Source organism: Gobius niger, assembly GCF_951799975.1.
Source record: "Gobius niger genome assembly, chromosome: 1".
NCBI lineage: Eukaryota > Metazoa > Chordata > Actinopteri > Gobiiformes > Gobiidae > Gobius > Gobius niger.
The window spans coordinates 40,169,335-40,182,341 of NC_136852.1; the positions used below are offsets into that span (position 1 = coordinate 40,169,335).

At 47.0% G+C, this 13,007-nt stretch overlaps 1 protein-coding gene across 1 annotated transcript in view; it reads left to right on the plus strand.

Annotated features, from left to right (window-relative positions):
* The window catches only part of prdm6 (PR domain containing 6), a gene marked incomplete at its 5' end in the record, with an annotated part of 189,340 nt that overhangs the window by 38,073 nt on the left and 138,260 nt on the right, over positions 1-13,007 (plus strand). Inside the window, one exon of the mRNA XM_079567809.1 lies at positions 12,063-12,190. Coding sequence (XP_079423935.1) covers positions 12,063-12,190 — 128 coding nt within the window. The remainder of the gene's footprint in view (positions 1-12,062; positions 12,191-13,007) is intronic.

Here is a 13,007-nt window from a genome sequence, read left to right on the forward strand (position 1 = left end):
TAATGCCAGACTGGAGATAATGTGCCCGTTTCAGATGGGGATCGAGAGGAGCTTTACTGACGATGTAAAGTTGATCCATTTTGCCTCGTCAGAGCAGTAATCCAAACGTCCTGTATATTCACGTGCCGTATATTCATTCTTTCTTCGTGCAAAAAAGAGGCGTGAAAGTACGAGTTGTTTGGCCTGACGTTGGCCGCCTTCACACCCACTCTGCCCCAGAGGCGAGTAAAGCCGCTGCGAGAGGCACTTGTTTCAGCCGGACTGTTGAGACCAGGCCAAACTACTGCGGTTGGATTCACACTGACAAAAAAGCAACAAAAAATGTACACAAAAATCTAAATACGTCCACTTTATTTGTACCCTTTTTGCCTGATTTAAAAAAACAGAATGAGAAGCCGCTCGTCTCCTGTGCTCCCTGTGGTAGTGGGCAGCGTTTGGACCTGGTGGGCCACCGTACGCTCTGGTCCCGGTGTTGTGTGAGAAAGCATTGTGTCCTCGGCTCTGGCTCTGTAAATATTATGTCTGTGATTAAAGTCCTGATTTACGGCTCGGTCTGGCCTGGTCTGGGGTGAGATCGTGGTCCAGTGGAGGTCCGAGCTGTTGGTTTTGGGTCGGACTCCGGGACGCGATGATAGCGGAGGTTTTTACGAGGCTCTGACGAGAGAGAGACGCAGAGAGACCAAGCGCTCAGCTGAAGCTTGAGGCCACATTAGTCGGTTTGAATAGAGATTGACCAGCTTTCTGCTTCTGATACCGATGCCGGGGGTTTGAGTATCTGCTGATGTCACACACCAAGAGACTTCCTTTCTCCAGTGAAAAAATGAACAGTCCCTTTTACTTCATTGCAACATCAAGAAAGTCTTATCTTCTCTTGCAAAAGTGATGTTACAATTATAACTGTATAACTGACTTATTAAAGTATTACTTCAAGGGATATTTCAGGGTTTTTGACATAGGGCCTCATTTCCTAGTTATCCAGAGTTGTTGATTTCTGGAAAAAAAAAAAAAAATCATTTATGGAGTTTAGTAGCGCTAGGCTAGTGCATGTCTATGGTAACTATTAGCCTGCATTAAAAACCTCTTCAAAATCATGGGCTCGTCCTCCAAACGTTGCCAGATCTGATTTGTAGAAAGCTCCTTTGTGAATTCCATGTGTAGTAATGGCGGCCGCAGGTAAACAAACTACTGTAGATCCGGTAACCGAGTGGATCACTCCGCCGCTGCGTAGCTACAACAGAAAAATATTCAGTCAACACAGACATTTATATGAGGAGTCTGGTGTTATAAGTGATTTGCCTCAGGTGCTCTGTGCTTGGGCCAGACTGTTTTTAATGCAGGCTATTAGTTACCATAGACATGCGCTAGCCTAGCACTAGCCTAGCACCACTAAACTCTTCAAAAAGAAGGACTGCATGAATTAAAAAACACAAAAAATTCAAAATCAACAACACTCTTGATAACTAGGAAATGAGGCCCTATGTCAAAAATCTAAATGTTTGAGGCACATTTATATCATTGTAAACTGTAATATAGTTATAATTTCTTGCTATTTTGAATTGTGTTTTAATCTAATCTGGCTAACCCCAGGCTGCTGTGTGCGCTCAAATCATTTCGACTTCACAGCAGCCTGGGGACCATGGCCGAAATTTTCGCATGGATTTGGGAACCAATCACAGAACAAGGAGGGACGGCAAGACGATGACGAGCTATTCGATATACGGAAGCTTGTAGTTTATTTACGGATTTAAAAAGAAAAAAGTTTATTTACGGATCCAACATGACAGCAGCAGACGCGACGCTATTTTTCGATTAAGCTTTAGGCCGTGTTCTAAATAGTTTAGCTGGAAAGTTTACAGCGGGTACGTCATACGTCATCGGATACGATTGGTTGTGGCCACGTGCAGACGCACTATGGACGATCATAAACCACACCTCCTACGAGAAAAGGAATTGGTGGTCCCCAGACTAAATATCACTTGTGATTTTAGTCTAAATATCACTTGTGATAAATATCACTAAATATCACTTGTGATTTTAGTCTGGCGTTAATCAGTGCTCATGAGATAATTCTTTATCCCAAACCTAAGTTCTGAAAGGTCTCTTTCCTCACGGCTCACCTTCATCTCTGTGGAGACATGTGAATCCAGTGGGAGGTGAGACAGGAGTTTCTATGATCATCAGAGCGTGTAGTAGCGCTATGCTAACAGAGATAAAAGCAATCCTTTGTGGTGGCTGTTTTTATAAACATTATAAACACTTATATTTTCACTGTGCATCCATGATCTACTTAACTCTGACAGTGGAACTTCTATTGTCCACAGCCATCAGCTGCGGGGGCCAAAATCGCATCCCTCTGCCATTTGGAAATATCGCGATAAAACTGCAAATGCGATGAATCATTCAGCAAACAGCAAATGTTGTTGAGTCCAAGCCTGTAAACTTGTGATGTGACGTTCGTGTCCGAGCGGCTCTTTAAGGTGAACAGTTCGAATTGGGAACAGAGCTGGTGTTAATGTGGACTTGCCGTATGTACAAACCCCGCACCTGTTCCTGTGGATTCTTTTTACTGGTTATTTTAAATTCCACATTCACCTCTGTGTCTCGAAAAGCTTTTGTCCTCTGAGATAAAGTAATCTGGATTCAGCTCGACGCGTGACCCGCGCTTTGACCCCGCCCTCCGTTTGAGACTCCCTGATTTAGACGAGCTCTGACGGCGCCTTAAACGGGTTTTGCCGCTTTCTCACCGCGGCTAACGTTGATTTTAAACGGATCGGCCGCATTAGAGCTGCGTTTTTGTCCCGGCTGACCACGTCCTAAACGACCCCGAGCGTTCCCCCCATCATTTCGAGCAGTTTCCCGATGCTCTCGCCTGGTTTTTTCGACGCCCCCGGAGCAGGTGGTGTCGTGCCGGGATCACGGCGAGTCCGATCAGATACGGACTCGCACGCTCCGGAGATAAACCGCCGTGACGCGCCGCTGATGAAGACCGCGGAGATAACACGGGAATTAGTGCCGTCGTATTGATTTGGTGTGAGGCAGAGGCGCGCGGACATCGATCCCCTCTCACAACCACTTTTACGCCCCAAAATACGAGACAGGCGCGAGACACGGGGCGCGGGAGAAGAGAGGGCGATGGGCGAGCGGAGGGAAAGCGGAGCGGACAGTCGGGAGCAGCCGCCCATCGATCCCGGCGCAGGTTCAGAGGGGGACTTTAATGCCGAGCACTCGTCCAGAAAATGAACAGGGGAGAGCTGCGGTATGCGCCTTTTGTCCCAGCGAATAAAGGACTGGAAAACGGTCTAAATCTGCACGGGAACATGGATGAAACTCAACTGGAAACAAGACTCTTCCCATGGATTGTCATGATTTCATCCTGAGATGCACATTTTATGAAAGGGGGGTATTATGCAAAATCGACTTTTTCAAGCTTTACATCAAGTTATTATGTCACTCCCTCATTAAAAACATGCCTGAAGTGTTGCCTTGGCACATTTACGTATTTTTGAGTAATCTGTAAAAACTCTGATGGCGGCCATTTTAGGGATAGCTTTGCCTGAGTCCTCCTAGGAACGCCCCCACCTCCTGGAGACGCCTCCGAGCTTTCGTCACCAGCCGAGTAACCAACCACTGCCCCTCAGCAGAACCCCCTCTCCACTGATGCCACAGACAGCGTGTGGAGGGGGCGTGTCGGAAAGGCTCAGAGGTTCTTAAAGAGACAGAGGCCTATTTCAAGACATTCACTACAGCCATTTTGAGAGAGCAATTTTATACAAGGCAGTTATTCTAATTTACTGCATTTACAGACCAACAGAAGGTTTGTCATCATTGTAGTGTGATATAGACTGGTGCTGTGTGACTGAAAAAAGCAGAATACCCCCTCTTTAAAAGAACAGGTCCCCGTTTCTCCATACTGAGATATGTTCTTACCTGAGCTTAGACGAGTTGATCCGTACCTGTCTGGTCTTTGTGCCCGTGGAAGAGCGTGGTCGCTTCCAACTTCACCCCCGTTTGGAGCCATAGGAATACATTGGGAGAGTTCAAATGCGAAAAACATCATTGGCCTTTTTGCGTGACTGAGCGCACGCACAACGACCAGACAGGTACGCATCAACTCGTCTAAGCTCAGGTAAGAACATATCTCAGTATGGAAAAATGGTGGCCTGTTCCTTTAAATTTTTAATACATTAAGGAGAGGGACTCCAGACACTACAAACTCATCTTTTTCCTTTTTGAGGTTTGGGGTCAAATCATTCCCCACATCAACTGAGGACATTTTCTCTAGTTTTACGTAAAAATAAATATCTTCAAAGCTTCTTTACTGGAGCTTTCAGACTATAGGCCAGTGTAACGCCTCATTTGAAAGCTAAGCTCTGCAAAACTCACCTGAGTTTCTTCTCGTCTTTGTTGCGTTAGACTCTCTTCTTTCATCTAAAAAAAACTTTGTTTGTACCTCTTTCCATTCATTAGTAATCATCCATAGAAAATAGGTGAAATCTGCCACCTAGTGACTCAATAAAATAATTTGTAGTTCTTTTCTTGAGTCACTAGGTGGCAGTGTTAGGCAGCACAACTAAGATTTTAACACCAGACGTGCTCAAGGCTTTGCTGCAGCTGTTCCCATTGAAAAACCTAATTGACTTCTATAGACGTCATTGGCAGTCAGCGTTCGGATTTCAATTGATGTCTTTAGACGTCATTGGCAGTCAATGAGTTAAAGGTGAATCCTCCAGCCAGGTGGTTCTGGCCATCAGCCTGGCTCCACATCTGGACACGTTGCCTCAGCGGGCATCAAAGGACGGGTCAAAGTAACCTTAACCTTTCTTGTAAAAGTAGTGGTAACATACCGAAAATAGGGCAATTCAAAATGACTTTAGTTTGGACATTGCATTTAGTGGTCACTTCTTTTGTTGTGTTTGCATCCTCATTATCGTTGCTATTCTGACACTCGTTTCAAGAAGCTTTCAGATACGGATAAAGCCGAACTGGAGAAAACGTGCTCGGTTCAGGCGGGGGTTACAGCGACCAGAAACCAGTGTAACTTTTCCATGCTTTTGTCGCCTCCATTATCGCACTCCGGGAGCGTGGTAATCAGTGCGACGGAGAAGTGGGCAAACCCCGAGAGGCCCGGTCTGAGTGTGTGTGAGATAACCACCGCGTTGGAGCTGATAATCCTTTAAACAACAGGCGCTCCCTGTCCATTAGAACAGCTCGGTGTCAGGCGCGAGCCAAAGGCCACCGAGACCACGTTCAACCCGCGTAATCCCCTTCTAATCTGACTGCGTTTCAATCAATGACACGCTCCGGCCACAGCCCTCATGCAATTAGGTTCTTATGTGGAGTTTCCTTGATGTTCAGCGTCTGGCGTTTTTGTATCGGTTCGTGCACACCCTATTTATCTTGATAACAATAACATGAAAGATGGAGCTTTTCAGATCTCCTCGACATGAGTAATCTCTCCTCACCACATTATTTCACCAAACTCCATTACTGCGCTGTGGTCAGTGTGTGGTCCATGTGAACGTGACAAAGTGCGGCGCTGAAACAGAATAATGCCCCGCTCGGAGCCGCGTGAAAGCGTGTTTGTGTTTGAGAAATGTGCCCCAAACTCTGCCGCTCTGGGCGAAAACTCCGGCATAAACACTGGGACGCAGCTGCCGATCCGGGCGGTGCTTCATGACAGGTTTACACAGAGCCACGGCCAGTCACGAATGACCCGCGAACACAGATGGAAACTGAATGAGATTATTTGGAGCTACGCTTAAGGGCGTGAATCATGGCAAGGGCTGGAGTTGGAAAAAAAAGTTTAAGTTCTACTGGTATCAAAAAAATGAAAGTATCGAAAGTAGGAATGATTAATGATTTTTTGTGTTGTCTTGGCCTTTTATGTTGTGTGTAATTTTTGATTTTTAAACTGTGTTGTGAAGTACTTTGTGGCTTTTGTCTGTGAAAGATGCTATACAAATAAAGATGACTTACTTACTTACCTACCTACCTGCCTGCCGGCCTGCCTCCTTACTTACTTACTTACTTACTTACTTACTTACTTACTTACTTACTTACTTACTTACTTACTTACTTACTTACTTACTTACTTACTTACTTACTTACTTACTTGCTTGCTTGCTTGCTTGCTTGCTTGCTTGCTTACTTGGTGGGTTTGACTTCGTGGGTTTGACTCTTGATCGTCGTCCTGTCTCATGCCTCTCGGTCGTGGGTTTGACTCCTGATCGTCGTCCTGTCTCGTGCCTCTCGGTCGTGGGTTTGACTCCTGATCGTCGTCCTGTCTCGTGCCTCTCGGTCGTGGGTTTGACTCCTGATCGTCGTCCTGTCTCGTGCCTCTCGGTCATCCTGTCTCGTGCCTCTCGGTCGTCCTGTCTCGTGCGTCTCGGTCGTGGGTTTGACTCCTGATCGTCGTCCTGTCTCGTGCGTCTCGGTCGTGGGTTTGACTCCTGATCGTCGTCCTGTCTCGTGCCTCTCGGTCGTGGGTTTGACTCCTGATCGTCGTCTTGTCTCGTGCCTCTCGGTCGTCCTGTCTTGTGCCTCTCGGCCGTGAGTTTGACTCCTGATCGTCGTCCTGTCTCGTGCCTTTCGGTCGTAGGTTTGATTCCTGATCGTCGTCTTGTCTCGTGCCTCTCGGCCGTGAGTTTGACTCCTGATCGTCGTCTTGTCTCATGCCTCTCGGTCGTGGGTTTGACTCCTGATCGTCGTCCTGTCTCGTGCCTCTCGGTCGTGGGTTTGACTCCTGATCGTCGTCCTGTCTCGTGCCTCTCGGTCGTGGGTTTGACTCCTGATCGTCGTCCTGTCTCGTGCCTCTCGGTCATCCTGTCTCGTGCCTCTCGGTCGTCCTGTCTCGTGCGTCTCGGTCGTGGGTTTGACTCCTGATCGTCGTCCTGTCTCGTGCGTCTCGGTCGTGGGTTTGACTCCTGATCGTCGTCCTGTCTCGTGCCTCTCGGTCGTGGGTTTGACTCCTGATCGTCGTCTTGTCTCGTGCCTCTCGGTCGTCCTGTCTTGTGCCTCTCGGCCGTGAGTTTGACTCCTGATCGTCGTCCTGTCTCGTGCCTTTCGGTCGTAGGTTTGATTCCTGATCGTCGTCTTGTCTCGTGCCTCTCGGCCGTGAGTTTGACTCCTGATCGTCGTCTTGTCTCGTGCCTCTCGGCCGTGAGTTTGACTCCTGATCGTCGTCTTGTCTCGTGCCTCTCGGCCGTGAGTTTGACTCCTGATCGTCGTCTTGTCTCGTGCCTCTCGGCCGTGAGTTTGACTCCTGATCGTCGTCTTGTCTCGTGCCTCTCGGCCGTGAGTTTGACTCCTGATCGTCGTCTTGTCTCGTGCCTCTCGGCCGTGAGTTTGACTCCTGATCGTCGTCCTGTCTCGTGCCTCTCGGTCGTGAGTTTGACTCCTGATCGTTGTCCTGTCTCGTGCCTCTCGGTCGTGAGTTTGACTCCTGATCGTCGTCCTGTCTCGTGCCTCTCGGTCGTCCTGTCTCGTGCCTCTCGGCCGTGAGTTTGACTCCTGATCGTCGTCCTGTCTCGTGCCTCTCGGTCGTGAGTTTGACTCCTGATCGTTGTCCTGTCTCGTGCCTCTCGGTCGTGAGTTTGACTCCTGATCGTTGTCCTGTCTCGTGCCTCTCGGTCGTGAGTTTGACTCCTGATCGTCGTCTTGTCTCGTGCCTTTCGGTCGTAGGTTTGATTCCTGATCGTCGTCTTGTCTCGTGCCTCTCGGTCGTGGGTTTGACTCCTGATCGTCGTCCTTTCTCGTGCCTCTCGGTCGTCTTGTCTCGTGCCTCTCAGTCATCCTGTCTCGTGCCTCTCGGTCGTCCTGTCTCGTGCGTCTCGGTCGTGGGTTTGACTCCTGATCGTCGTCCTGTCTCGTGCCTCTCGGTCGTCCTGTCTCGTGCCTCTCAGTCATCCTGTCTCGTGCGTCTCGGTCGTGGGTTTGACTCCTGATCGTCGTCCTGTCTCGTGCCTCTCGGTCGTCCTGTCTCGTGCTTCTCGGTTGTGGGTTTGACTCCTGATCGTCGTCCTGTCTCGTGCTTCTCGGTTGTGGGTTTGACTCCTGATCGTCGTCCTGTCTCGTGCCTCTCGGTCGTCCTGTCTCGTGCGTCTCGGTCGTGGGTTTGACTCCTGATCGTCGTCCTGTCTCGTGCCTCTCGGTCGTAGGTTTGACTCCTGATCGTCGTCCTGTCTCGTGCCTCTCGGCCGTGAGTTTGATTCCTGATCGTCGTCCTGTCTCGTGCCTCTCGGTCGTGAGTTTGATTCCTGATCGTCGTCCTGTCTCGTGCCTTTCGGTCGTAGGTTTGACTCCTGATCGTCGTCTTGTCTCGTGCCTCTCGGTCGTGGGTTTGACTCCTGATCGTCGTCTTGTCTCGTGCCTCTCGGTCGTGGGTTTGACTCCTGATCGTCGTCCTGTCTCGTGCCTCTCGGTCGTGAGTTTGACTCCTGATCGTCGTCTTGTCTCGTGCCTCTCGGTCGGAGTTATTGGTGGCTTGTAAAAATGCTTACATGAGTGAATCTGGCCCAGTGCGCTGCATCGATTGTTTGTGCAGCGCATGGACAGTGTATTGGCTGGGGTCATGAACACGCTCCATTCTCCTCAATACACTGTCACTGCATCAACGCAGAGCCACAGATTATTAATGAAGGCGAGCAGAGACAGACGCGACGGGGAAAACCACAAGTTAAGCTTTGTGGTCTGTTAGAAAAGGACATGATACACATTTGCTGTGTTTGCAAATGGATAAAACAATAGTTACTTTTTCAGTCCGCAGGGCCCACATTTAGGGTCGGTTCTACATTTAGGCCTTGCAACCTTTAACGTTTAACAAATAGGACCCGTCTGAATGCACCACGGCTTTAATTCTGTACAAAAATGTGCTTGAAATTAACAGGTATCCCCTCATGCTCTCTCCCTCCGGCACAGAATGGTGTGATCAGGAGAGAGGCAGAAAGCAGAAGCAATGCGAACTCGCGCACAAACACATAAACTGAAAAATTGGAGACATAAAGTGTTCTCTGGATCACAAGCTGCAAAACATTGCTCATTTTATGAAAACCCGGCACATATTTACGTCAAAAACCTGCTGCAAAGATGATGGAATGAGTCGTGGCTGAATACTCTGAATGTGCGTAAGGCGGCGACCGGGATATTTTGACCCGCCCCAACACAACCCGCGACCAAAGGAGAATTTTATGACCCGACCTGCGGGCAACCGGCGCATCACTATTATTTATTAACTTTTCCAGCTTCAGAAGTAGCAAAATTCTTGTTTTACATTTAACATCCACAATTTTAACTTTATTTAACCAGGAAAGTCCCACTGAGATTACCAATCTCTTTTTCAGGGGAGTCCTGGCCCCAGAGGGGAACCTAATTTACATGTTTTAGTGGTAGGGGAAACCCGAGTACCCGGAGGAAACCTACGCAGACAGGGGGAGAACATGCAAAGTCCACACAGAAAGGCCCCGTCCAGGTGGGAATCGAACCGGGACCTTATCGCTATGAGGCACGAGCGCTGACCGCTGCGCCACCATAGGCCCGGAGTTGTACATCTCAATTTCTGTTTTTGCTCTACAACTTAAAGAATTTATGAAATGTCCTCCCAACAAAATTAGTTGAATTTTCTTTTTCATTTTGCACATTTTTTGCTCTAAAGTTGCACATTGTGTCCAATTTTCTTCTAAATACTGACCTTTCCGTCCACTCCTCTGTTTGGTAGAATGTTTGCGAACATGAGAATAATAATCCTATCTGGGAATGAACAGGGCCACACCAGCAGCATTCTAACGTTATTATTAACCTCTTAACTCCCGCCTGAACCGAGAGGATCTTTTTCCTCAGGTTATCAGATTTTTTTCCATAATTTTTTTGTTGGGTATTCAACTCATTTTTGTAACTTTTTTGTCATTTTTTCTCACATTTTTGTCTTTTTTTTTGTCATTTTTGGTCAAATTTTTGTAATTGTTTTTGTTAAATTTTAATCAAATTTATTTAATTTTTTGGTAAAATTGTAATCACATTTTTGTAATTTTTTGTCACATATTTGTCATTTTTTGGTCATATTTTTGCCATTTTTTGGTCAAATTTTTATCACATTTTTGTCACATTTTTGTCACATTTTTGTATTTTTTTGTCAATTTTTTGTCAATTTCTTGTGACATTTTTGTGACATTTTTGCCACTTTTTTGTCAATGTTTTCTCACTTTTTTGTCACATTTCCATCATTGTTTTCGTCTCAGTTTTGTTGCTTTTTTTCACAGCTTTTTTCCAGAAGCTTTTGGACTGGGGTAAAGCCAAACTGGAGAAAATGTGCTCGGTTCGGGTGGGATTTAAGGGGTTAAATGATAAAAATGAGTGAAGGTGAACCAAAGCGCTGTGCGATCCTCGGCCTGCCCTCATGTGCTCACACCCGCTCTTATCAGTGTCTAAGTGCAACACCAGCTGAGTTTACGTCTCCTCCGTCACACTCGGAAAACAAACTGCTTCTCCTCAGTCGCTGTTTTAACCCGCTGTCTATAATGTTTCACGCTGTCACCCGTCAAAGGAACAGAACAAGCTCTAAAACATCCACAATGGACGCGGGCGGACTTCTCTCCCGTCGTAAATCCTCCCATATTTCCCTTTGTTTTACAGTTGGAGTGTGATTTATTCGGAGCACTTTCCTCTGGTGTTGTTTGAATGGGCCTCTCGCCGATATTTGTCACACGGGACTTTACCGCTGTCCACCGAGCGCAAAGGATTCCTGCTCATTCATGTCTCTTTTTTGATAAATAGAAGTCATTTCAGCTCGCCGTGTTTAAATTAGAAGAGACATTTCGGGGAAGTGAAGTTTAACATTGCTCCAGCTTCCTTCATCAGCCTCAAACACAGGCTCTCAAACTTTTTAAGGCGAGATGCTAGGAAACAAAAAACAAATATATATAGATAAATAATAGATGCAGTCCCGATCCAAAGTATAAGACCAGTTGAAAAATGGCAAAAAAATAAATAAATAATAATCAAGTTAAGGACCACATGCCTTTGAAAGGTCATTTTCTGTCAGGTTTTCTCTCTGTCATGACGTTGTCCTGATGCAAAGCTTTGATCGTGTTTGGGTTGTTGAGCTGCATAAGCGGAGCCTCTGGCCGTCACTGCTGAGGCGACACAGTAACGCAGTCAGATCCTGAGGCTTACGGAACAAAAAAGTCAAGTGGAAGACCCAAATAAATGTTCCCAGCGTTGAGAGGGAGGATCCCGGACCCAAATGAAGCCTTCCCTGGAGCCGACTCAGCCCAATAACCAGATGGTTCTCACAGACGAGGGCCTCAGTCTGCAACATCTGCACAGAGCCCGTTTGACCTTTGCCCTGCTCCACCTGAAGCTCCATTGTTCCACCGAAGCTCATTACTCTCTGTGGGGCGTAGAAAACATCTCATGTGGATCATTTACCATGGAAACCAACAGGAACATCAAGGTCACATTTTTATCATTAGAATAAAACTTTCTTCACCGTTCAGTGTCCTGTTTGGTCTCTCTCCAAAGTCCAAACGGACAGTTCTGTGGTTGTTGAGCTTATGCAGCTCAGCAACCCAAACACCATCAGAACCTGCATCAGGACACAGTCAAGGCATGTGGTCCTAAACCTTTGATCAGCTTCAAAAACAGACTATTTCAGTTCAAACTTGCTGTTGATTGCTGATGTAAGTTCTCTTCAGAGACGAAATCCAAATAACGGCTCGAGGTAAGTTTAAATCTATGGTTTTATTTAAATGATAGACGACACACCATAAAAAGGCATTGTAAAGGGAGAGTTTGGTCGGGTTGTTTTCCTCTGACATTAAAACTAAGATGTTAAGGAGAAAACTAGTTAAAAACCTTAACCTTAACCGCATGGACAATGGATTTGTTCACACCAGTGTCGTTTCCGCTGACGCTCCTTTTTTCATGATGACGACGAGCTCGACGTGACTCAGAACCCTGGCCCTTACTCCGAAGTTTAAACAACCCCTTTGACTTATTAGCAGCAAAAGGCCTATATTTGTATGTATATTCTTCATCTATTCACAGACATTTGTACGTGTTTCCTTCAGATCTACGACGCGGAGGGGACACTACAGCACTTTATCGACGGGAACGACCCCAGTAAGTCGAGCTGGATGAGGTACATCCGCTGCGCCAGACACTGTGGGGAGCAGAACATGATGGTGGTGCAGTACAGGTAAGAGTGCTCTTCATCAATCAAACTGTGTTTTAATGTTCAGTCACACAACGAGGGCTGGGGACCGTCACCAGTACTTTAACGAAACCACATTTTTGGTTCCTGTTTTCGATACTTTGATACATATGGTACCCAGCCCTACGCACAACATGACTTTATCGCTTTGTACTTCCCACTGTTATCCAGCTGTCCTTTATAATAATCCCATCAAACCATGTGCAGATGTTTATCCTAGGCTCAACATGGGGGTTGCCAGGTGTCAGCGGCCAAACCCTCCTAAAATATCTGAAAAAGCAGCTCACATGGCTTTGGATTTGAGGATTTGACTCTCTCTTTACGATGTTTATTCTCTGATGTTTTGTTGCTTTGAGCCGGAGATTTATCCAGGAAGTGACTCCAACATGGCTGTGGCGCTCCCTGGACTTCCCCACGCTTCTCCATTCACAAATACTGACATGTCTGGTATCCACGTGTAGCACGAAAGGCTGTGACCGAGATGACACTGTGATCCAAGTATGGTCATTTCATTTGTGGGAGACAGCAGTGGCTAAAGAGGGGAGAAATATACACAGGGCGCATGTGCAGACAAAGGGACTAAACTTTAGGCGCTCCTACAGATTCCACACTTTACAGCAAACCTGGGCAAACCCAAAATGCAGCAACGTCAAGGTAAGAAATGTGTTTGCAAAGCGGATGAAATGATGTCTTGCTAATGAAGTGCATCGCTTCCCTTTTGACTCCTGACCCTTTTGAGTTACCATAAGTGAGAGACTGGATCACTGGGGTCTTGGTGGAAACCTTCTTCCTCCCCGTGGCC